Here is a 22293-nt window from a genome sequence, read left to right as displayed (position 1 = left end):
CTGTAGTTGACTGACAGTGCAGGCTTCGTTTCTGGTTCTGAGAGGTGCTGGATGACTCAGGTTCCATCTTCCCTGTAATTGCTCTGCTTCTTAACTGAGCAGCCTCTCCCAGTATCCTGCCAGTCGGACATTCTGTGTGACTGGTGCTGATGGCCTCCATACCTGTGTGTTCTGATCATTGACCCCAGACTGTTTGACTCCCGTCTGCTTTCTCCCTGTTTTTGATGTGACCTCCTGGTATTTCGACCTCGGTCCATTACCTGACCACGCCTCAGCTGACTCCCTGTATTCATTATGTGCCTTCCTGGAAACCTGACCTGGGATCATGACCTGACTTTGCCTCTGTAAACTTATGAAATCCACTCTGAGTCCTCCTGGTACCTGACCTTGGCTTATCTGACTACTCTTCCATTATATTACCAGTAAGTAGTGACCAGCGTCACAGACGTCCCTGCTCACAGCTGGGTCCCCCGTCAGTGATTCCCGGAGCTGGTAGAGAGCGGACATGTTTCCTCTCTCCAGGCTCCAGTGATTGCAGAGGACCGTCATGGGACTTTGTTTTGAATATGTGGGATCTTCAAAAGTGTTTTGGGAGTTATTAAAGGGGTGATAGAGGGTGTGTGCATTTTATTTCAGATATAGGATTTTTTTGGTGTGTATTTTATTTGTTTTGACTTAAAGGATTAGTAATGGGGTTTTCTCATAGACCCTTCTCTATTAATTATCGAGGGCTTGATGACAACTCTGAGTTTTGACAAATCACAGCTGTCATTCACCCCTTATATTATCCCGATTGCCGTTGTGAGGTGGCAATCGGGATAACATAAGGGGTAAATGACAGCTGTGATTTGTCAAAACACAGAGCTGGGTAAAGTGCCAGGATCGGCACATCTAATGTGATGTGCCAATTCTGGGCAGCTGCGGGCTGGTGTTTTTAGGCTGGGGACCAATAGTCATGGTGCCTCCCATCCCAATAACCAGCCTCCACCTGTCTGCTTTACCATGGCTGGATATCAAAAATGGGGGGATCCTACATCCTTTTATCTCTATTTTATATTCAGCCATGGTAAAGCTCTCAGGTGAGGGCTGTAGTCCACAGCTGTTTTACTCGCTCTGGCTATGAAAATATGGCAGGAGCACACGTCATTGTTTTAAAATATTATTTATTTTTACACTACCATATAGCAAATTGACTGCAACCAATCACAGATGCGGACAGAGGGTGGGGGCGTATATAGCAATCTGTAACCAATCACAGACTGCTATACACAGAGGGTGGGCGGGGAAAGCAGTGAATATTCATCATATGAAGGTTAATCAGCGGGCTCAATAGAAAGTCTGACTGCAGCGTGAGCCTCCGGGAAACATGGTATATATAACTATCCTACTCTACGTTACCACCATTTAACTTCCATCACAGCCCCCTAGCCCTTACCATGGACATTTTAAAGACTTTTACAGCTCCAAACTTGGGCTCCCTATTGACTTGTATGGAGTTCATTATTTGGGGTCAAGTTCGAGGGCCGTTTTGCTTCACTGAGCGATGCCTGGAATCTCAGCAAATGGATATTAGCCAGTTAGATTATGACAGGTATATCATGCTTCCTATCTATGAACAGGTATATTAATGATGGGAAACATGAGGCTTATATTCCTCGCCTGTGAACCCCAGGGGCAAACATATGCTGAAAACTGGAATTCCATAATTTTCTGAAGGTCCCAGAGACCGCTCCATATGAGGTCATCGAGGGGCTGTGACCTGAGGTAATAAAAGATAGCTGCCAGATTTTTGGGTTGTTCAGTTCATGGAGGGCACGGATAAGCTGTGGTTCTGTCCGTTTGTCCTCTAAGGAGCCACTCTCTCCCTAAGGCCTGGAAGTCATAACTGTGGCACGAGCTTTAGTGAGTTTCTTGTTTCTCCTTTTTATCTTATATGATTGTATATATTCTATTGTTCCCTTTTGTAAAATCTTGTATATTTTTTATAAACACTGCCTAGTCTTTTGGATTAAGTATATAACATTTAATAGCTTTGCTCCTCTTGTTCTATATAAACCGTGAACTCGAAGAATCCTTCCGCTATGTGTAACGGGTGTCCAATCTACCTATAAACGATTAGTGGTGGTGTAACGGGTGCCCGGGGGCAGGGAGCGGTGGTAACGGTGGATTCAGGGGTCACCAGGCCGCAGAGCTGCCGCTCAGTAACCCCTTGCCTCCCAGTCGTCTCCATACTTCCATACAGTCCATTCTCACACTGAGGCAATAAACGGCAGCAGTAGTCGTCTTCTCAAGCAGCGGAACTTTACTGGGTTTCTTCCTTATATCACACACAGGGTTCACCGTCTGCACCTTACTTCTGGTCTGCTCAGCATTGACAGCACGTATCTTCTCAGCTTTCCTTCTCATCTGTTCAGTGACATCTATCTCCTTCCCTATCCGGGCACCATCACTGGTCCCATTAGGGCTCCTTCTAAACTCCACTGCATATTTCAATTTGATGGGCGACCGCCTTCCTGGCACCTGGGCTCTTGACGACACCACTAGGCCCCTCATTCCCCCGGCTGACATGGCGACCGACTCCACTAGTCCTCGGGTCCATCCCTTTCTAGACAGGAGGCCACTGTCCGGGGACGTTGTAGGGTATTCGTAGCCAGAAGATGGACGCCTTGCCTGCTGTCCGTTCTATACCCCGCTTCTGGGGCCACGATTGCACGTTCCTAAATGTGCACGTTTCCGTGGATCTGTATACGCAGGGGCGACCCCCTCTTAGGTCAGTAAACTAATTACAGAATATGGGTAGAAGAGAGGTTTGGGCTTCCTCCCTGAAGCTACTGCTGGGGACTCTCCTGCTAATTTACTTCCCAATGGGCTTTCTATAAGCTGCTCTCCTCCTCTTCCTTAACCCTTAGTCTGCCTTCCCCGGTGCCAGGACTGCTGTCCCTAAGCCACACTGCCACCTGGTGGTCACTTACACAAAATACCATACATACTATTGCATTACACATTATACAAAACCCTTCACAATATACATCCTGGCATCAGATTACACATTAAACAACAGTGTGCCGACAGGTGAAGGAAAAACTTCCCTAGCACAAAAATAATGTACAAAGGCTCAAAATATATATATTGGTCTAAGACTGACAGTACAAAAAAATAATAGAAAAACTATGTGTTTAGCCTCGGTAAAATATTAATACAGAGCCACCGTTAGGTCCAAAAAACGATTCTGCTTCATAGTGAGGACATAATGTGGACAGCAAATTTACTATAGACACATGGACAAAGTGGAGGCAACAAGTATTGATGGAGGATCATGCCTCAGACCAAAAGAAAATAACACATACCCATGATGTGATCAGGAGACCAAAAGGCAAAGTGTCTCAGTGCCAAAGGTGCAGGGAACCCCAACGTACGTTTCGCTTCCTTACATAAAATTCTTTAGGGGATAAGAGTAATATGAACGCTACTTCAGACCGGAAGGAGTATTTTAAATGGGTGCACACGTCATGTGACAATTGCACAAATTGATCATGTGACCGCTATGGACGGGGCATGCATGCACACTCGCCTAACCCTAAGTGAAAACCCTGCGACGTCAGGGTGAGTGGCGCATGCACAGTGGCAGAGGACGCGTCACCCTGACCACAGAGCATGTGCCAAAGCCGCAATAGACACCGGCAATGTCCAGAGGGGAAAGGCAGCGCGAGCTCCATGCACACAGCGGTACGAGGGAGGAGAAAAAAAAGGAAGGGAGGGGAGAAACAGCACAACTAACCATGTATATTATTAGAGAATAAGCCACTGGTGGCACACGGCACATAGAGAAACACGACAATGTATAATACAATAAGCTTTAAAGGGCCAGACCACCAATAAGTAAAAGGACATATATATTAATTATAACTGTTTTTGAGCCACCACATTAGAATATATAGAAGGTGTTGCATGTGTTAAATGGCATAGTATATAATATAATATAATATAGCCAGTGCAAATATATAAGATACAAAGCCAGTCATTGATTAAAATTTGCAAGGAAAAAAGCATGAAAAAAGCAACGTGTGCACAGAGCCTTAGGAGAATCCGCTCATTCAATCTTTACAGGTTTCAGCAAAGATGGGTTTTTCTTCTTTTCATAGAAACTGCATGAACCGAATTATCGATGATAAAGCTTCTTTCTCCCATTCAATAAGCAGTGGAGTATTCCTCGCTCTCGGTGCAGGTGATAATGGGATCCGTCATCCCTGTGGGATAATATTGGGATAATACAGCTGTGTAAGGACTGAATTTCCCCCAGGATGTTATATTGTCTGTAGAATAGTTAGATATTCCTTACATAGTGCTATAATCTTGTGTATGGTACTAAGGCCCCTTCACAGGTCAGTGATTCTGGTACGTATGTTGCAGTTTTTATATGTATCGGAATCACAGACATATGCAGACTCAATATAATCAATGTGTCTGCGACACATCAGTGATTTCTCACAGACCGTGTGTCAGTGCGGCGCACACGTGCGTATTCCACATGAAGACAAGTCCAGCACCACTGATGTCACACGGACCACACAGTGATGTGATCCGTGTGACACGTATTAGAGAAAACACGTGTCTGTGAAATAAGATGATTTATATACTCACCTGTCTTCAGTGATGCTGTCTTCGGCGCTGCTGTTTTTTGCTTCAGGACCCGCTCATTATGCTCATGAATATTCACTGCACCACGGATGTGGAAGCAACAGCCGCGCCAGAGACAGAAGAGTGGGACACAGCAGAGCCGAAGACAGCAGAGTCTGACACAGCAGAGCCGGAGATATCAACACCACGGACAGGTGAGTATAAAGTTCCTGATCTCCATGTGCTATCATGGATCATGGATAGCACACGGAGAACACACGTGTGCCAAAAATATTGGTACATGTAGGGCCATATGCATCTTTAACACGTCAGTGAAAAACGTGTGAGTTCTCGTGTTGCACAGCTTCTAGCTTCCCAGTTTCAGAAGAAAGTTCACAGAGCAGCTTCTATGGGATAACTATCTCTTTACTTCTCAGCATGAGGTATCATACATATGCACATTGCATCAGAAAGAGAGAAAACAAAACTAAAAAGAAAGAGACTTTCTACAACACAGTAAGGAAAACTTTACAACATGGCCATCTACTGTTAGATCAGCACAAAGTCCTCTTCACACATACAAAGAAGTCCTTCAACTGTTGTATATACCAACATCTCGCTCAGAAAAGACGTCTCTGGCATCTGCCAACCAACGATTCCTGTCTCTGGGACGCATAAGAAATGCTAATGGAGATAATAGTATAAGTGATATAAGGGCGTCCAGGAATATAGAACAGAAAATTACCCCTATAAAAAGGAGTAAATCTTTATTACATAAACTAAAAAAACACCGAAATAACACCAGAAAACTCTACAAATATAGAGGGGGAACAAGAGGATCTCCTCAATAAGAATAAGCTAGAGAGGGGAGAGGGCGCCGACAGCATCTCAGTAAGACCCTAAAGCTTAGTTTCCCCTCCTGAGCCTGGGAGGAAGACACCCTAAAATTGCACAATGGAGCCCCCACTGAACACAGGCTGAGACCTGGAAGAACGTCATCAATAGCGTGTAACAATATAGAATCTACAGTGATACTGTCTGCTCCTGACTGTTATTCCAGAGCATTATCTATAGTCTATAGTCGAGCCTTTAGGTGGCTTATTAGAGAATAGGGCTCAGTCCACGTTGCCATTTATGCAATCCTAGGGGTGTCAATCTCCACGGCTTGGGTAGGGGGAACTAAGAATTAGGGTCTTATTGAGATATTGTTGATTAAGGCTGTGCAGGAGAAGCACAATAGGGTCTTATCGGATAAACACTGAAATATACCAGACAAGATGCACTCACCTAAGGCAGTTGTGCCAGTCACAACCCCTATGATAGCCCAGATATTGGGTGAACAGCCGCAGCTCCTGGTAATTAGACTATAACTGTGTGCAAGAAAAACTGGTATTCAGCTGCGCTAACACCGCACCAAATTGATTATTAAATTTATTTCTTTTTATTCTTCATATGCGCAGGTCGATGCGTTTCAGGGGTCGCAGCCCCCTTCATCAGGACAGCATGCAAAAAACAAACAAGATCTTGTTTATGTTATGTGGTGTTAGCGCGGCTGAATACCTGTTTTTCCTGCATGAGCTACTGTTGATGGCTTTTCCCCTTTCTTGTCTATTGTTTTTGGGGGATCCTCTTGTTGCTCCTCTTCATATGTATAATTTTGTGGTTTTATTTGGGTATTTTTAATGAGTTTATCTAATATTTACTCATTTTTAGGGTAATTTTTGTGTTGTTCTACACATCTCAGGTCCACATGTCTGACCAACTACAAGAGACGTCCTACTCCAATCATACCATGAACTCCAAAAGAGAATCCAGGATACGGCCACGTCTGACAAGGACGATACAATCCAGTGTGTGGCCAGAAAGCTTCATTTATTAGTGGTCAGTGGCTACAAGATTCATCATATCGTATCGGTATCTTCCCCGAGCCACAAAGAGTAACAGAGGGAAAAAGGCATCTGGGAGAGAAACCTTAGATCTAATGTGCACATAATCAATAATGATGAAGACAGAAGAGGAGGACACAGAAAAGCAAAGAGAAATCGTCAGTTTCCAGTCACAGGAACGAGATTTCACAAGAAGAACATTCATCAATTGTGAGAAAGTGAAATGTGAGTAATGTATCTGCCGTCTGCAGCCTGGAGGGTCACGAGATGGATGGGACGTCTGTACATGAGAAGAGGCGCCATCAACCTCCCGCTTGTGGTAGATTTCTACCGGTGTGGAGCCGCGACAAAAGAGATATTCAAACTACGAGAGGCAAACAAAAAAATGAAAATGGAGGCACATTCCCCATATTGTATGTTATCATAGTGACCACCGCCTGGTCGGCTTGTAGCTGTAAGGGGGTGGCATTGGCCCCTAAACTCCCAACGACCTGTCCTCAGTTCTGTTAGCAAGTGGGTTGGGGTGGAGTCCCTCAGTTCCCCACTAGAGGGCACAGAGTTCCCATGGTTTGATGTAGGAACGGGAAAGTGAGACAGTTTAGAGAGAGAGAGGAGGGGATAAGTAAGGAAAAGATTAGAGAAGAAGGTGAAGACGACTAGGAAGAAAGAGGCTGCAGAGTAACACTGGAGTGGAGGCTACTCGGATCCTGAAGCAGAGAAGCTCGCCCTGTTGTTTGAGGACTGGCAGAAAAGGAAGTTGCTGAAGTTCCCCATGAAGAGGGAGGTCAGCATGGCCAGAGCACCCGTATTTTCAGGGAAAGAGTCCGGTAATCCAGGAGGCAGGTGGAACACTCTGACAGCCGGGGTGGTTAGAGCAGTGAAGGAGTGGTTGTGTCTGGTAATGACAGTGTGCCCTGTCCCGGAAGATGGAGAAGTTTGCAAAGTGAATAAAGCGGAGGCGTTGAATAAGAAATCTGAGTCTGCCTCTCTTTTATTGGGATTGATGCTGAACCCAGAGGTAAACACTACAGCACCCCTGGGAGCAGGCACCCTCCTACCACCCTTACAGACATTTCCCCTTTTTTTATGTGAACCAGCCGAGGATACCACAACTACCACCCCCAGCCTCAGCAGGGCCTCCGGCAGTTCCTTCATAGCCACAGGGTTTGAGAGCAGAATGGCTCCAGGATAGTGATAGCACCATAGAAACGTAAGGCCTCAAGACTTCATAATAATAATAATAATAATAATAATAATCTTTATTTCTATAGCGCCAACATATTCCGCAGCGCTTTACAATTCAGGAGGCTCATATACATATACATATCATATACATAAACATATACAAACAAGTAACAATTATAGAAGATACAATATTTAAAGGGAAAAAAGGCAACCCTGCTCGTGAGAGCTTACAATCTACAATGAGATATGGGGGGGGGGGGGGAAGATACAAGTGCTTATTTACAATAACAATCCAGCCATCTCATGGAAATGGGGGATAGATAATGGCTTCCTGGACCAATAGGCCAGAGCCTTGAGATGCATTTGGGTGCCATGGAGTTTGACGTGTTGTTATGTTCTGAGAAGTTGTAGAGGGATTAGGTGAAATTAGTTTGGCTAGGGAGTGTGATAGGCCGCCCTAAAAAGATGCGTTTTTAGGGAGCGTCTGAAGCTGAGTAAGTTGTGATTTGTCCTAACTTCTTGGGGTAGAGCGTTCCAGAAGTTTAGTGCAGCTTGGAAGAAGTCTTGGATTCGGGAGTGGGAGGTTCGAATTAGTGTGGATGTTAGTCGAAAGTCATTTGCAGAGCTTAGAGAACGGGTGGGATGATAGACAGAGAGGAGGGTGGAGATGTAGGGGGGTGCTGCACTGTGGAGAGCTTTGTGGGTGAGAACAAGCAGTGTGAATTGGATCCTGTGATATATGGGCAGCCAGTGCAATGACTGGCACAGAGCAGAGGCATCCGAGTAGCGGTTAGCAAGATAGGTGACCCTGGCTGCTGCATTAAGGATGGACTGTAGAGGGGAGAGTCTAGTTAGGGGTAGACCAATTAATAGAGAGTTACAGTAGTCAAAGCGAGAGTGGATCAGGGCCACGGTGACATCTTTTGTCGTTTCCATTGTGAGAAAGGGGCGGATTCTAGAGATGTTCTTGAGGTGCAAGCGGCAGGAGCGGGCAAGAGATTGTATGTGGGAGGTGAAGGAGAGATCAGTGTCAAGTATAACCCCCAGGCAGCGGGTTTGCTGCCTAGGACTTATCGTTGTGCCACACACACAGAGAGGGAGATGTCAGGTTTAGGAAGGTTGGGAGATGGAGGAAAAAGAAGAAGTTCAGTTTTGGAAAGGTTAAGTTTCAGATAGAGAGTAGACATGATGTTGCAAACTGCAGTCAGGCAGTCACTTCTGTTCTGTAGTACAGCGGGGGTGAGCTCAGGGGATGAGGTGTATAGCTGTGTGTCATCAGCATAAAGATGGTACTGGAAGCCAAATCTGCTGATGGTCATTCCACTTCATGTACTTTTGTTACAATCAGACTATAAAATATCTTCTATGTGTGAGTTTTCTTATGCCTGTAAAGAGCTGATATGTAAGTAAAACATTTCCCACATACTTAACATGAATATGGCTTTTCTCCTGTGTGAAGTCTCTCATGTGCAACAAGATGTGATTTGTGAGCAAAACATTTCCCACATTCTGAACATGAATATGGATTCTCTCCTGTGTGAATTCTCTCATGTGTAATAAGAGATGATTTCTGAGTAAAACATTTCCCACATTCTGAACATGAATATGGCTTCTCTCCTGTGTGAATTCTCTCATGTGTAACAAGAGTTGATTTACATGAAAAACATTTCCCACATTCTGAACATGAATATGGCTTCTCTCCTGTGTGAATTCTCTCATGTGTAATAAGGTGTGATTTCTGATTGAAACATTTCTCACATTTTGAACATGAATATGGCTTTTCTCCTGTATGAATTATCTCATGTGTAACAAGATATGATTTACTTGTAAAACATTTCCCACATTCTGAACATGAATATGGCTTCTCTCCTGTGTGCATTGTCTCATGTTTAACAAGAGCTGATTTATAAGTAAAGCATTTTCCACACTCTACACATGAATATGGCTTCTCTCCTGTATGAAGTCTCTCATGTGTAACAAGATATGATTTAGTTGTAAAACATTTCCCACATTCTGAACATGAATATGGCTTCTCTCCTGTGTGAATTCTGTTATGTATAACAAGAGCTGATTCACATGAAAAACATTGTCCACATTCTGAACATGAATATGACTTCTCTCCTGTGTGAATTCTCTCATGTATAACAAGATGTGATTTCAGAGTAAAACATTTCCCACATTCTGCACATGAATATGACTTCTCTCCTGTGTGAATTCGCTCATGTATAACAAGATTTGATTTATGAGTAAAACATTTCCCACATTCTGAACATGAATATGGCTTCTTCCTTGTAGAATGTCTTTTATCTTCATTATTTGTTATGTGACTTTTATTTTGTTTATCAGTCTGTGATAAATTCGGAGATAATACTTCATTAAAATCATCAGATGATCGATCTCTGCTGTGAACGGCCGGGGGTATATCTGAGATGTCGGCACGCCGGTCGGTACATGTGTCTTCTGTGATACTACAATCATCTGCTTTCAATTCTAAAGGTATCCGATGTTTCTTGGAGCTCCTGATACAGTCATCTGCCAAGAAAAAAACTGATGTTAACATTTTTGAATAATATAACCTTAAATATTAGATATATCTAAATATTGCAAAAGATTTAAAAAAAAACAAACAAAAAAACATATCTCATACAAATTGGAAGAAATGTTCCAAACTGTGTTATTAACGGATTTAAATTGTAAATTTCATTTTCTTGAGAAAAGAAAAGAAACAAAAATCTGCACTGGTTGTTAGTGACGGGTCACATGGCAGCTAAGATTATGTTTTTTTGTGCAGTATGATATATATTTTCTCTTTTTCTTTTTGCTATTCTAAAAACTGCCTTTGAGGACTGTGTGGGCATGGTTAGCGCTCCTTACTAGAGATGAGCGAACCTGTTAGATAAGGGGTCGCCAGTTTCAAATTCGGTACGAGCCTTAGCCTGTTCGTTTGGGCTCGGCAAACCCAAGCACTTTACCCATGTTACTAATGTTTGGTTTTGTTCGATCACTGATTGCGTTTTAAAAAAATGTTTTTTAATAACATGTTCTGCTTTTGCATAGGATTGTGGTGCTGTGTGATGAATGGGGGGATGTGTTTAATGAGTGGAGAGGATGGGGACTCGTATGTGATAGACTTCCAAATGTCGACATGTGCACGTAATTAAGGTGGGTGTGTGTTACACCTTATAGGAAACCGACACTCTTTCCTTTTCAGAACATGATTAAGACTATGTGTCAAAACGCGTAGTTCTGTGGGGTTCCTCTCTATGTCCCCTATACTCTTCTAGCTGACCGCTTTGTACACCACTTATTTTTAACGGATTTATCAAATAAAAGAAAAAAAAAATTTTAATTGCAACTTGAGGACTGCGCTGGACTTTTTTTCATCCTGAATATGAGACTGGCAGCCTAGCCTTCCGTGCGCGGATCCACATATACAGCGGATTACAGCAACTCGGTGAGCTGATTTTCTCATTTATTTTCCTGGGATAGTGTAGAATAGGGACGTGCAGTGTAGGGAAAGCTGTGTGCCACAAATCGGCATTTCATGAGAGAAATAGCGATTGCTACTTGTTAGTGCTGCTAAAGAGTTGGTTGTGAACGATCTAAATAGGTATTGCTATTTATTACAGCCTGCTCCTAATTAGTCAACCACATTTCTAGGTATTGTTAGTTAGTACTGCCTGCTGTCAATTTGCTAGCAAACTAGGTATAAAGGTCTTGGCACTTTTCATTGCCTGCTCAAAATCATGCAGTCAATCACATTTGTAGGTATTGTTAGTTACTAGAGATGAGTGGACTTGCAGATAACCTGTTCTCTTTTTTTAAAAATCCGGTTCTGGTCCAGAATCTAGGCCCCATATAAATCTATGGGGACCATAATCCAGAGATTAAAAATGTTGGTAGAAGGGATGGAGGAGGGTAGGAAAGCACGCACTGTACTTACAGAGCATCCCTCATGGCAGCGCAGTGCTTCCAGGTCACACATTCCCTTCCGGAGATGACAATTAACCCTCATTGAATATTTACTGTTTTTTCACCCACTGATGCGTGTAATTGGTTGCAGTCAGACACGCCCCCACCCTGAGTGTCAGCTTGTCAGCTGACTGCAACCAATCACAGCACCAGGACGGCCGGTGGGCAGAGAAAGCAGTGCAACTGTCTGCGGGTCTGTATCTCAGTATAAAAATAAATGAACAAATAAAACATTTGTCATGCGGTCCTCCCATATTATGATACCAGCACTGATAAAGCCCATGATTACAGACTGCAGACCCAGCTGTGCGTCTATCTTGGCTGTGTATCAAAATTAGAGGAACTCCATGAGGTTTGTTTTTTTTAATTAGTTTAACTAAATTTAAAAAAAATGGCATGCTCCCCCCCCCAATTTTGGTACCCAGCCAAGATAAAGCCCAACAGCTGGGGGCTAGCATTCTCACGCTGGGGAGGTGCAGCCACCTGTTAGATGCGACAAGCCTGGCTCTTTACCCGGCTCTTCTCAATTGCCCTAGTGCGATGGCAATCAGGGTAATATAAGAGGTTGATAACAGCCCACAACTGTCACTAAGCTCTAGATTAGTGATGACAAGGCGTCTATGAGACCCCACATCACTAATCTGCAAGTGAAAAGAAATAAACACTAACACCAAAAAAATACTTTATTTGGAATAAAAGACAAAAAAAGCCGTCTTTCACCACTTTATTAACCCCCAAATACCCCTGCAGATCTGATGTAATCCCCATGAGGTCCTCGACTATTTAGCTCTGCTACACCTGAACCTCACAGTGCACGACCATAGAGCATGACTGCCCGCTGTGAGCTCCAGAGAATTAATGAGCCGCAGTGATCAGTGGTGACATCACTGAGGCTAGTTGCGGTTACAGTTGGAGTCCTCCATCTGTGACTGCAGGTAACCTGACCTCAGAGGACCCCTGATGACTAGTGATGAGCGAGTATGCTTGTCACTACTCGGTACTCGCACGAGTATCACTGCACTCGGGCTACTCGGCGGGTACCGAGTAATTTCGCGATACTCGTGTTGTACTCATGGTCTTCAGCCCTGCATGTTGGCGCTCTTTTGAGAGCCAGCCCTCATGCAGGGATTGGCTGGCAGACCACTGCAATGCCACAGCCCTGTTAGTTGTGGAATTGCAGTGATTGGCCGGCCCGCACAGCGTGACCGAGCCTTTATACCGGCGGGCGCGCTGTGCTCTGCACACAGCCATCTCGTATTCCCTGCTTTCCCCGCCCACAGGCGCCTATGATTGGTTGCAGTGAGACACACCCCCACGCTGAGTGACAGGTGTCTCACTGCACCCAATCACAGCAGCTGGTGGGCGTGTGTATACTGTGCAGTGAAATAAATAATTACGGGTACTTTCACACTTGAGTTGTTTTCCTTCCGTCACAATCTGCCCTTTTGGAAAACAGCGGAATCTGTTAACGGATTCCGCTGTTTCCCATAGACTTGTATGGATGACGGATTGTGCCAAAAGAACCTCCGTTGCTTCCGCTGGGCGACGCTCCGTTGCTTCCGCCCAGCGGGAGGAACAAAGCATGTAACGTTTTTTTGAGCAGCGGAATCCTTAGGATTTCACTTCGCATGCTCTCTCTGGCTCCCTGGACCCGTAACCAAGATAAATATCGGGTAACCAAGAAAAGTGCTTTACCCGATATTTACCCTGGCCACGTGTGCAGGGAGCCCGACACTTCCTCGCTCGGGTCCGCCCCCTCCCGCACTCCACTCCGCATGTATATTATATATATATATATATATATATATATATAGATATATATATATATATATATATATATATATATATATACACACACACGCACACACACTCACCTGTCCTCAGCGCCATGGCCCCGCTCGGCTCCACCCACTCCGCACTCCTCCCCCCGCACAGATTCTCGGCGGCCGAGCGATCAGCTGATCACCCGGCGCTGGAAGCGATCAGCTGATCACCCGGCGTTGGGAGCGATCAGCTGATCACCCGGCGCTGGGAGCGATCAGCTGATCACCCGGCGCTGGGAGCGATCAGCTGATCACCCGGCGCTGGGAGCGATCAGCTGATCACCCGGCGGCCGGCTTCTGGGAGCGATCAGCTGATCGTTCACAATAGTCTGCCGCCGGTAAAACTGTAAAAAATAAATAAATAAATAATTTAAAAAAACGGCGTGCGGTCCCCCCAACTTTAATACCAGCCAGATAAAGCCAGACGGCTGAAGGCAGGTATTCTCAGGATGGGGAGCTCCACGTTATTGGGAGCCCCCCAGCCTAACAATATCAGTCAGCAGCCGCCCAGAATTGCCGCATACATTAGATACGACAGTTCTGGGACTGTACCCGGCTCTTCCCGATTTGCCCTGGTGCGTTGGCAAATCGGGGTAATAAGGAGTTAATGGCAGCCCATAGTGGCCACTAAGTTCTAGATTAATCATGTCAGGCGTCTCTCCGAGATACCTTCCATGATTAATCTGTAAATTACAGTAAATAAACACACATACCCGAAAAAATCCTTTATTAGAAATAAAAAACACAAACCAATTCCCTCGTAACCAATTTAATAAGCCCCAAAAAGCCGTAATCCACGGACTTCCAGCGTCGCTTCCAGCTCTGCTGCATGCAGGTGACAGGAGCTGCAGAAGACACCACCGCTCCTGTCAGCTTCACACAGCAACTGAGGTGAGTAGCGCGATCAGCTGCTGTCAATCAGGTAACTCACGGCCACCGCTGGATCCAGCGGTGGCCGCGGATAACCTCAGTGACAGCTCAGCTGATCGCGCTACTCACCTCAGTTGCTGCGTGAAGCTGACAGGAGCGGCGTTGTCTTCTGCAGCTCCTGTCACCTGCATGCAGCAGAGCTGGAAGCGACGCTGGAGGTCCGTGGATTACGGCTTTTTGGGGCTTATTAAATTGGTTACGAGGGAATTGGTTTGTGTTTTTTATTTCTAATAAAGGATTTTTTCGGGTATGTGTGTTTATTTACTGTAATTTACAGATTAATCATGGAAGGTGTCTCGGAGAGACGCCTGACATGATTAATCTAGAACTTAGTGGCCACTATGGGCTGCCATTAACTCCTTATTACCCCGATTTGCCAACGCACCAGGGCAAATCGGGAAGAGCCGGGTACAGTCCCAGAACTGTCGCATCTAATGTATGCGGCAATTCTGGGCGGCTGCTGACTGATATTGTTAGGCTTGGGGGCTCCCCATAACGTGGAGCTCTCCATCCTGAGAATACCAGCCTTCAGTCGTCTGGCTTTATCTGGCTGGTATTAAAATTGGGGGGACCGCACGCCGTTTTTTTTAATTATTTAATTATTTATTTCACTGCACAGTATACACACGCCCACCGGCTGCTGTGATTGGGTGCAGTGAGACACCCGTCACTCAGCGTGGGGGTGTGTCTAACTGCAACCAATCATAGGCGCCGAAAAGCAGAAAAGCAGGGAATACGAGATTGTTTAATGAGCGGCCGGCTTTTTCAAAAGAGGAAAAGCCGTCGGAGTTTAGTGAACAGCTGTGCAGCGCCGCGGCAGTGATCGGGGAACGGTAATTGTGAGAGAGGGGGGAGACTGACTGACAGACTGTGAGAGGGGGACAGACAAGACAGAGAGAGACCGACAGAGAGACCGACCGACGGACTGAGGGAGATAGAATGAAAAAAAAAAATTTACCGACATCGCTAGTAAAAAGCACAAAACGTGCGTTTTGGACATCGGAGTGCCACACAATGTTTTTACGTAAAATCTTTCATGTAATAATCTCAAAAAGTAACATACACCAGCTCTATCTCACTATTGGGTATGTGCCCTTAACATTTCCGCCATGAAAATTCATTTTGGTGTCATTTTGGAAAGTTTTCTGGTGAGTCTGTAAAAATGGCGTAAAACTCGGACAAAATTGTTCACAGCTGTGACTTTTGAGTAATAAATGCTTCAAGGGGTCTTCCCCATGCTGTTGCCATGTCATTTGAGCACTTTTCTGAGACTTTTGTGACATTTTTAGGGTTTCTACATGCTGCCGGGGGTCATTTCAGAAAAATACTCGGGTCTCCCATAGGATAACATTGGGCTCGGTGCTCGGGCCGAGTACACGAGTATCTTGGGATGCTCGGCCCGAGCCTCGAGCACCCGAGCTTTTTGGTACTCGCTCATCACTACTGATGACCTCATTACACTCAATGAATTCACCTGCATCTCCTGGCAGAAAACAGTGGGTTTTATTGGCAAGAGATGCAGATTTGGGTGGCGCAGTGGCTCAGTGGTTAGCACTGCAGTCTTGCAGTGCTAGGGTCCTGAGTTCAAATCCCACCAAGGACACCATCTGCATGGAGTTTGTATGTTCTCCCCGTGTTTGCGTGGGTTTCCTCCGGGTACTCTGGTTTCCTGCCACACTCCAAAAACATACTGATAGGGAACCTAGAATGTGAGCGCCAATGGGGACAGTGTTGCCAATGTATGTAAAGCGCTGTGGAATTAATAGCGATATATAAATGAATAAATATTATTATTATTATATTATTATTTGTTGCTGAAATTTTTACACCATATTCCTGCAGCCATTCTACATTTCCTGGCAAAAAAAATCGCATCACTACCGCATCATACCTCATGCTATTTTGATGTGTTTTTTTTTCCCAGGAGGTGTAGATTGGGGTAGATTGGGTGCATGAATATAGTGTCAACAGTTCATCAACAAATTTGCATCTCTTGGCCCAAAAATGCAAAAAAATATTTTTTTTTTCTGCCAGGAGGAGCAAATTTGGTGCTGAAATCTGGTGTAGACATTTCAGCACCACATCTGCACCTCCTGGCAGAAAACTGCAGCAAAAAAGGGGCCAAAAAATGCATTAAAAACCGTGTTTTTCTGTCAGGAGGTATAGATTGGGTGCTGAGATCTGGTGCAGACATTACATCACCAAATTTGCACCTTTTGGCAGAAAACTGCATCGAAACCGCGGCAAAAAATGCTTAACAAAACCGCTTTGTTTTTGCCAGGAGGTGTAGATTGGGTGCAGGAATATGGTGTAAAATTTTCAGCACCACACCTACATCTCCTGGCAACCCCTTCCTCCCCCCGCAGTTTTCTGCCAGGCAATGCAGGTCTCACAAGAGGTGAGGTCACTGACTTTACTGAGGTCCCCTGAGGTCAAGTTACCTACTGTCAGAGGTGGAGACCTGTAGAAATGTCTGTGATTGCAAATCACCTGAGTGAAATTACCACTGTCTGCAGTCACAGCGGGCAGTCATGCTCTTTGGCCACTCACTGTGACTCAGATGTAGCAGAGCTGAATCGTCATGGGACCTCGTGTGGATTATGTCGGACCTACAGGGGTGTTTTGTGGTTAATAAAGGGGTGGAAGAGGGTGCTTTTTTGTCTTTTATTCCAAATAAAGGATTTTTTCGGTGTTTGTGTTTATTTACTTTCACTTACAGATTAGTGATGGGGGGGTTTCTTAGACACCTGCAATTATTAATCCAGAACTTAGTGGCTGTTGTGGGCTGCCATTAAGCCCCGTCATTACCCTGACTGCCACCACGTCAGGGCAATCGGGAAGAGCCGGGTAAAGAGCTGGGTAATTTAATGGAAGCACCAATTTTGGGACGACTGCAGGTTTTTGTTTTTAAGCTGGGGAGTGGTACAATAAGCATGGACCTCCCTAGTCTGAAAATACCAGCCTCCAGCTGTCTGGCTTTATGTTGGCTAGGTGTCAAAATTGGGGGGGACCACACATCGTTTTTAAAAATTATTTATTTAAATATTTTTTTTTAAAAAGCTGCATGTGGTTACTCTTATTTTGATACACAGCCAAGATAAGTACAGGACTGTGGTCCGCAGCCTGTAACCATGGGCTTTATCTGTGCTGGGTATCGGAATATGGGGCCCATACGCCAAATATTTTTATTTATTTTCACTGTACAATACTGACCCACAGACGGAGACGGTGATTTGTTGGTTGAGCCTAGAATATACGGGCTCCTTCCCGATTAGTGGGAGTGACACCATCTAAGCACACGGGGAGAAAGGAACCCTGTGGCAGGAGGAGGGGTGGGCCACGCAGTGAAGTCCCGTGCGTATCGCTGCTATTGCGGCTTCTTCAGGGAAATATTCGTACTTCTGCTTTGCTCCACCAAGCAAGTTGCCAGACAGCTGTGTGGGGTTTTGCTGTTTTATGGATCATTTTATTACTTACTTTATTACTTTATCCCTTCCATCTGAGTATATTGTGCATAATTTACGTGCTTTGGGCCTCACCAAGCAAACTGTTGCTGGCTGTGTGTGCTCTTGCTATATTGGGGATCAATTTACCTCTTATTTTCCTAACTTTATTCTTTTCCATCTGAATATACCATGCTTTTTTATGTGTTTTGTGCTTGTATACGGGTTTATATGCATAGTCATGATCATTATCGAGATTAGTTCATCCTCTGTGTACCAATAGTGGTGTTGAATTACTCCTGTGGGTTGTGAGAACTTATATCTTTCTATCTACAATTATTATATATACATTTTTCTTGGTGTTGCTTATCACGCATTGTAATAAATTGTTTTAATTGTTTTTATTCTTTGTTTTGTACTTGTTTTATTCTATTATCCTGGATGTGCTTGCTTCTCTATGTGCAATATCTTTTCTCCCTGTTAATGGCTTACTCCTATATTGCATTAGCAAGCACCTTATTGGTATATTGTTTAATATATACGCATTTAGTGGTGCACTCCTACTGTTTAATATTATTAATATTGACAACTCAGGCATGAAATACATTATCTTTTGTGTCAGGTGTCGGACAGGTGTAGTCATAGGGTTACAAAACATCTGAACGAGGAAGGGTACATTAACCATGAGTGGTAAGTCACGACGAAGTTGTCATGGAAGGTTTAATAGGCGGGGTGTTGGAGGTGTATATGTGGGAGGTTCTGTTAGTCAAAGGTCCAGTGAGCAAATACCGGCTCATCCTATCTCAAGTAATAATGAGACAACTTCCGTTACTGGAGAGCCTACTCAGCTAGATTTCTATGGCAGCCGCACATCATTTCAACATCCAAATGAGTCTGATAAAGAGCAGGTGCTGGAGTGGATGGCAAGCGCTGCATCAAGTGGCCTCTCCTCCTCAACATCAGACACAGTTCATTCCTCAGAGGTACCAACACAATTACACTTGTTTTCCTTGTGTCACAAATCTCCAACTGGCAAACTGACTGGTGAACCAAACATTTGCGAGTCTCAAGAGGTGTTCACACATTGTATCCCATGAGCATCACAGGTCCGCTCCAAAGATTCCCAGACTCAAGCGGAGAAAAGTATCTGCACCAATGACCAAAACATTTCACACTTTAAGCCTGGCCTGGACAAAGTAGTGTTCAATCAGGATACCCACCCTCACTAACTGACGTTAACCCCCGGGGTGGAGGTGATGATGATGATACTCAGATACCTGAAGCGCACGTGTCGTGTGATGTCAGGTCAGGAAGAGGAGGAGTGAGGGCAACATGGAGCCCGATGATGAAATTGTAGATTCCACTAGGTATCAACCAAGACACACGCAGCTGTGTAGCTCAACAGATATGGAAGAGGAGGAAACCGAGGAGGTTACGTTGGCAATTCCCAAATGGAGTCTTCATTCATCTGTGTATGCAAGGTCAGCAATGCTGGAAGCTAGGGTGAAAATGAGTCACTCCAAGTCTGATGATATCGTTACAGTCTACATGAAAATGATACCCTTTCTTTCCACCTCACATGTAAAGAGATTTTCAACCATGAAGTACCACTAAAAGGCAGGTTGTCTTCATGGAGGTCTTCCCTTCAGGAGCCCCCAGTGCCACCCCCTCTGCGAAATGAGCATTGCTGATTCGGAATAATGCAACATTATCTGGTTGAACTTGGAAAGCAGACACCCTTTCATCTTTGTGAAGCTCAAGCCTATACACACACAATCAAATCCATCATATTTTATAAGATAAAGAGAAGGGTTGACTAGTACTTGATCCAAAACAGTTCCTTTCCATTGAGTTATTGGACCACTGCCCTCTTTCCAGCCTTATTGTATCCTGCAACCTACATTATTTCTTCTTGGTGAAGAAATTGGTTTACTTAGACCCATATTGATTCGATGATTCTTTTCAAAGGTGCTTTTCTTCATCATATTTGCAGCAACACCTGCATGTGCAAAACACACGTAGTGATGAAACCATGAGAAGCCCTGCATCAGTCACAACTCTGGCTGTGGCCAGCTGCGGTTGTGGATCTGCAGTTTGCAGGAAAGGTGGCCTAGCCTGGGCATTATTTGAGAGCACAAAGGATGACCCAACTTCCGTTATCTGCCAACGTGATAAACGAGTCAGTAGAGGCAAAAACTAAAATAAATTGAGTACTACATGAAGGAAGCGGCACATGCACAACAAACATGCCTTAATGTGGGAATCTTACTGCACTGAAATTCGTACTACTGGGCCTACCCACCAAATCAACCATGTCTGCTGCTTCTTCTTTATCCTGCGTCACCGTGGAAACTATTTTCACATAGATCTCCAACCGCATAACCTTGAATTGTTTATCCGCTACAGCTGGTATGAGTGAGAGCCCGTCAGCTGTTACGGAAGTGACCATGCCTGGTGTTTTTGACCGATGTATCACACCGATGCCACATCCTGTGTGTTGCATGGACCATACTTCCCTGGTGTGCAAACAGACAATGGGGAAATGGGGGAGGGGAAATTGATGCCGCTGTCTTGCTGTCTGCCAGAAAGGTTTCTAAATATGAATCTCCAAGTTGTGCCTTGCATGTAGTGGCAGGGTTCTGTGAGAAAGAGGCCTAGACCTGTGTCATTCATTCATCTCTTGATTTTTTAAATAAAAATGAAAATACCAGGCCCCATCCTGTGTGTTGCATGGACCATACCTCCCTGCTGTGCAAACAGACTATGGGGAAATGTGGGGTGAATTGATGCTGCTGTCCTGCTGTCTGCCTGAAAGATTTTTACATATCAAGACTCCAATATGGTCTCCAATTTGTGTCTTGTTTCTAGTGCCAGGGTGTTGGGAGCAAGAGGCATACACCTATCACTCATCTCTTGATTTTTTTAAATTAAAATGCCAGTACAGGAATATCTAGAGTTCAATGTTGATGCCATGGGAGAGGGGGTGAGCTTTTACGATTTTGCATTTTGGTGTTCAAAAATGGAAGGGTGGCCTGAGCTCATCAGTCATGCCTTAAAAGTGTTGGTCTTCCCCGCCGCCAGCGTTCTCTCAGCTTTCATAAAGATGAACAAGTTGTGGAAGTCCAATGGCTTTGTCACCCCAGTCCCAGACTATGCAGACTAGGCAATAGTGTAGTGCAGGGTTCTGGGAGCAAGAGACCTATTCCTGTCTGTGAGCTTGCTGTCTCTGATAAAGGTAGAAATGCTGGTTCAGGCCTTGTTATAGGGCCGGTCCCATGCAGCCAGGTTGCTTTGTTGGACAATTTGTAGTCTGTGCCAATTATTGCCACTTTTTCTGTCACCTGACCTTATTTTTTTGGAAATGTGGAGGTTCCAAGTAGGGTTTCCAAATTATCTTTTGTGGGAGCAAGAGGCCTATGCCTGTCACTGATGCATCTTTTGATTTTTTACATTGAAAATTCCAGGCCACAACCTGTGTGTAAGTCAATGCAATAGGGCAGTGCTTAACTTAATATGCATTGAAAATGCAGTCACACAGCTGCAGATTGTGAACAACTATACAGGCCCAGTCTTAAGAATGGCTGTCTCCAGTGAATCTGGAGCCAAGGAAGGCCGTATGCAATAACGTTGCAAATCTTGTGGCAGCACTACACCTGGGCGAAATCACATGTACATTGCATGGATCAATCTAGTTTTGCAGAAATTTCTGGATGTGCTGTTGCAAAAGGCACGGTTGTTGTGTGCTCAGTTTTTAAATTGGAAATGCCAGCCCACATCCTGTGTGTTGCATGGACCATACATCCCTGGTGTGCAAAGACACTATGGGAAATTGGGGGTGATTGATGCCACTGTCTTGCTGTCCTGCTGTCTGCCGGAAATGTTTTAATTATGAATATTGAAGAAGACTGAATGAAGACCAATCTGGGTGTCCAAGTTGTATCTTGAAGAAATTAACTCCAGCACTTAAGGGACAACGTGAAACAGAGGGGATAAAATAAATACTTTTTTATAATTATTGTGAGGTAAATCCTGGGATATGAAGAGGAATTCTGATGTCCAGTCATAATTTCTCTCATCACTCCCTGGTGGCACCCCCTCCCTTCTCCCTTCACACACCGAGATCCTTCTCAGATGCCCAACCTCTGGAAAGGTGTAAAATCCCAGTACACATCCAAAAGCAATCTCCTATGATATGGGACTTCGAGACGCATCTCTGCATATCCTCGAAGGCTATGTGGCGCCCTGGGGCTGCGAGATATGGAGAACTGCTAGTAGGAGTCCGGTAGATGAGTCGTGCTTGGACTCAAAATGCAGAGGGGACCCGGGCGGATCTGATGACACCAGAACCGTCCCGATCGGACCTCCCAGTCCGGAGTTGCGGGTAATAGTTTCTTTTGGGATATTATGTTGGACTGCAGCCAGGGGAGTGGCAGTGCT

At 44.7% G+C, this 22293-nt stretch overlaps 1 protein-coding gene across 7 annotated transcripts in view; it reads right to left on the bottom strand.

Annotated features, from left to right (window-relative positions):
- Window positions 1-7814: 7814 nt before the first annotated feature.
- Window positions 7815-22293, bottom strand: part of LOC142244653 (uncharacterized) — a 158167-nt gene continuing 143688 nt past the window's right edge. For all 7 annotated transcript variants that reach the window (XM_075316921.1, XM_075316922.1, XM_075316920.1 and 4 more), the window contains one exon: window positions 7815-10220. In XM_075316921.1, coding sequence (XP_075173036.1) covers window positions 9115-10220 — 1106 coding nt within the window. In that variant the 3' untranslated portion in view covers window positions 7815-9114. The remainder of the gene's footprint in view (window positions 10221-22293) is intronic.

The sequence above is a fragment of the Anomaloglossus baeobatrachus genome, chromosome 6 (genome assembly GCF_048569485.1).
Source record: "Anomaloglossus baeobatrachus isolate aAnoBae1 chromosome 6, aAnoBae1.hap1, whole genome shotgun sequence".
NCBI classification, from domain to species: domain Eukaryota; kingdom Metazoa; phylum Chordata; class Amphibia; order Anura; family Aromobatidae; genus Anomaloglossus; species Anomaloglossus baeobatrachus.
This window is presented reverse-complemented; position numbering and strand designations above follow the sequence as displayed.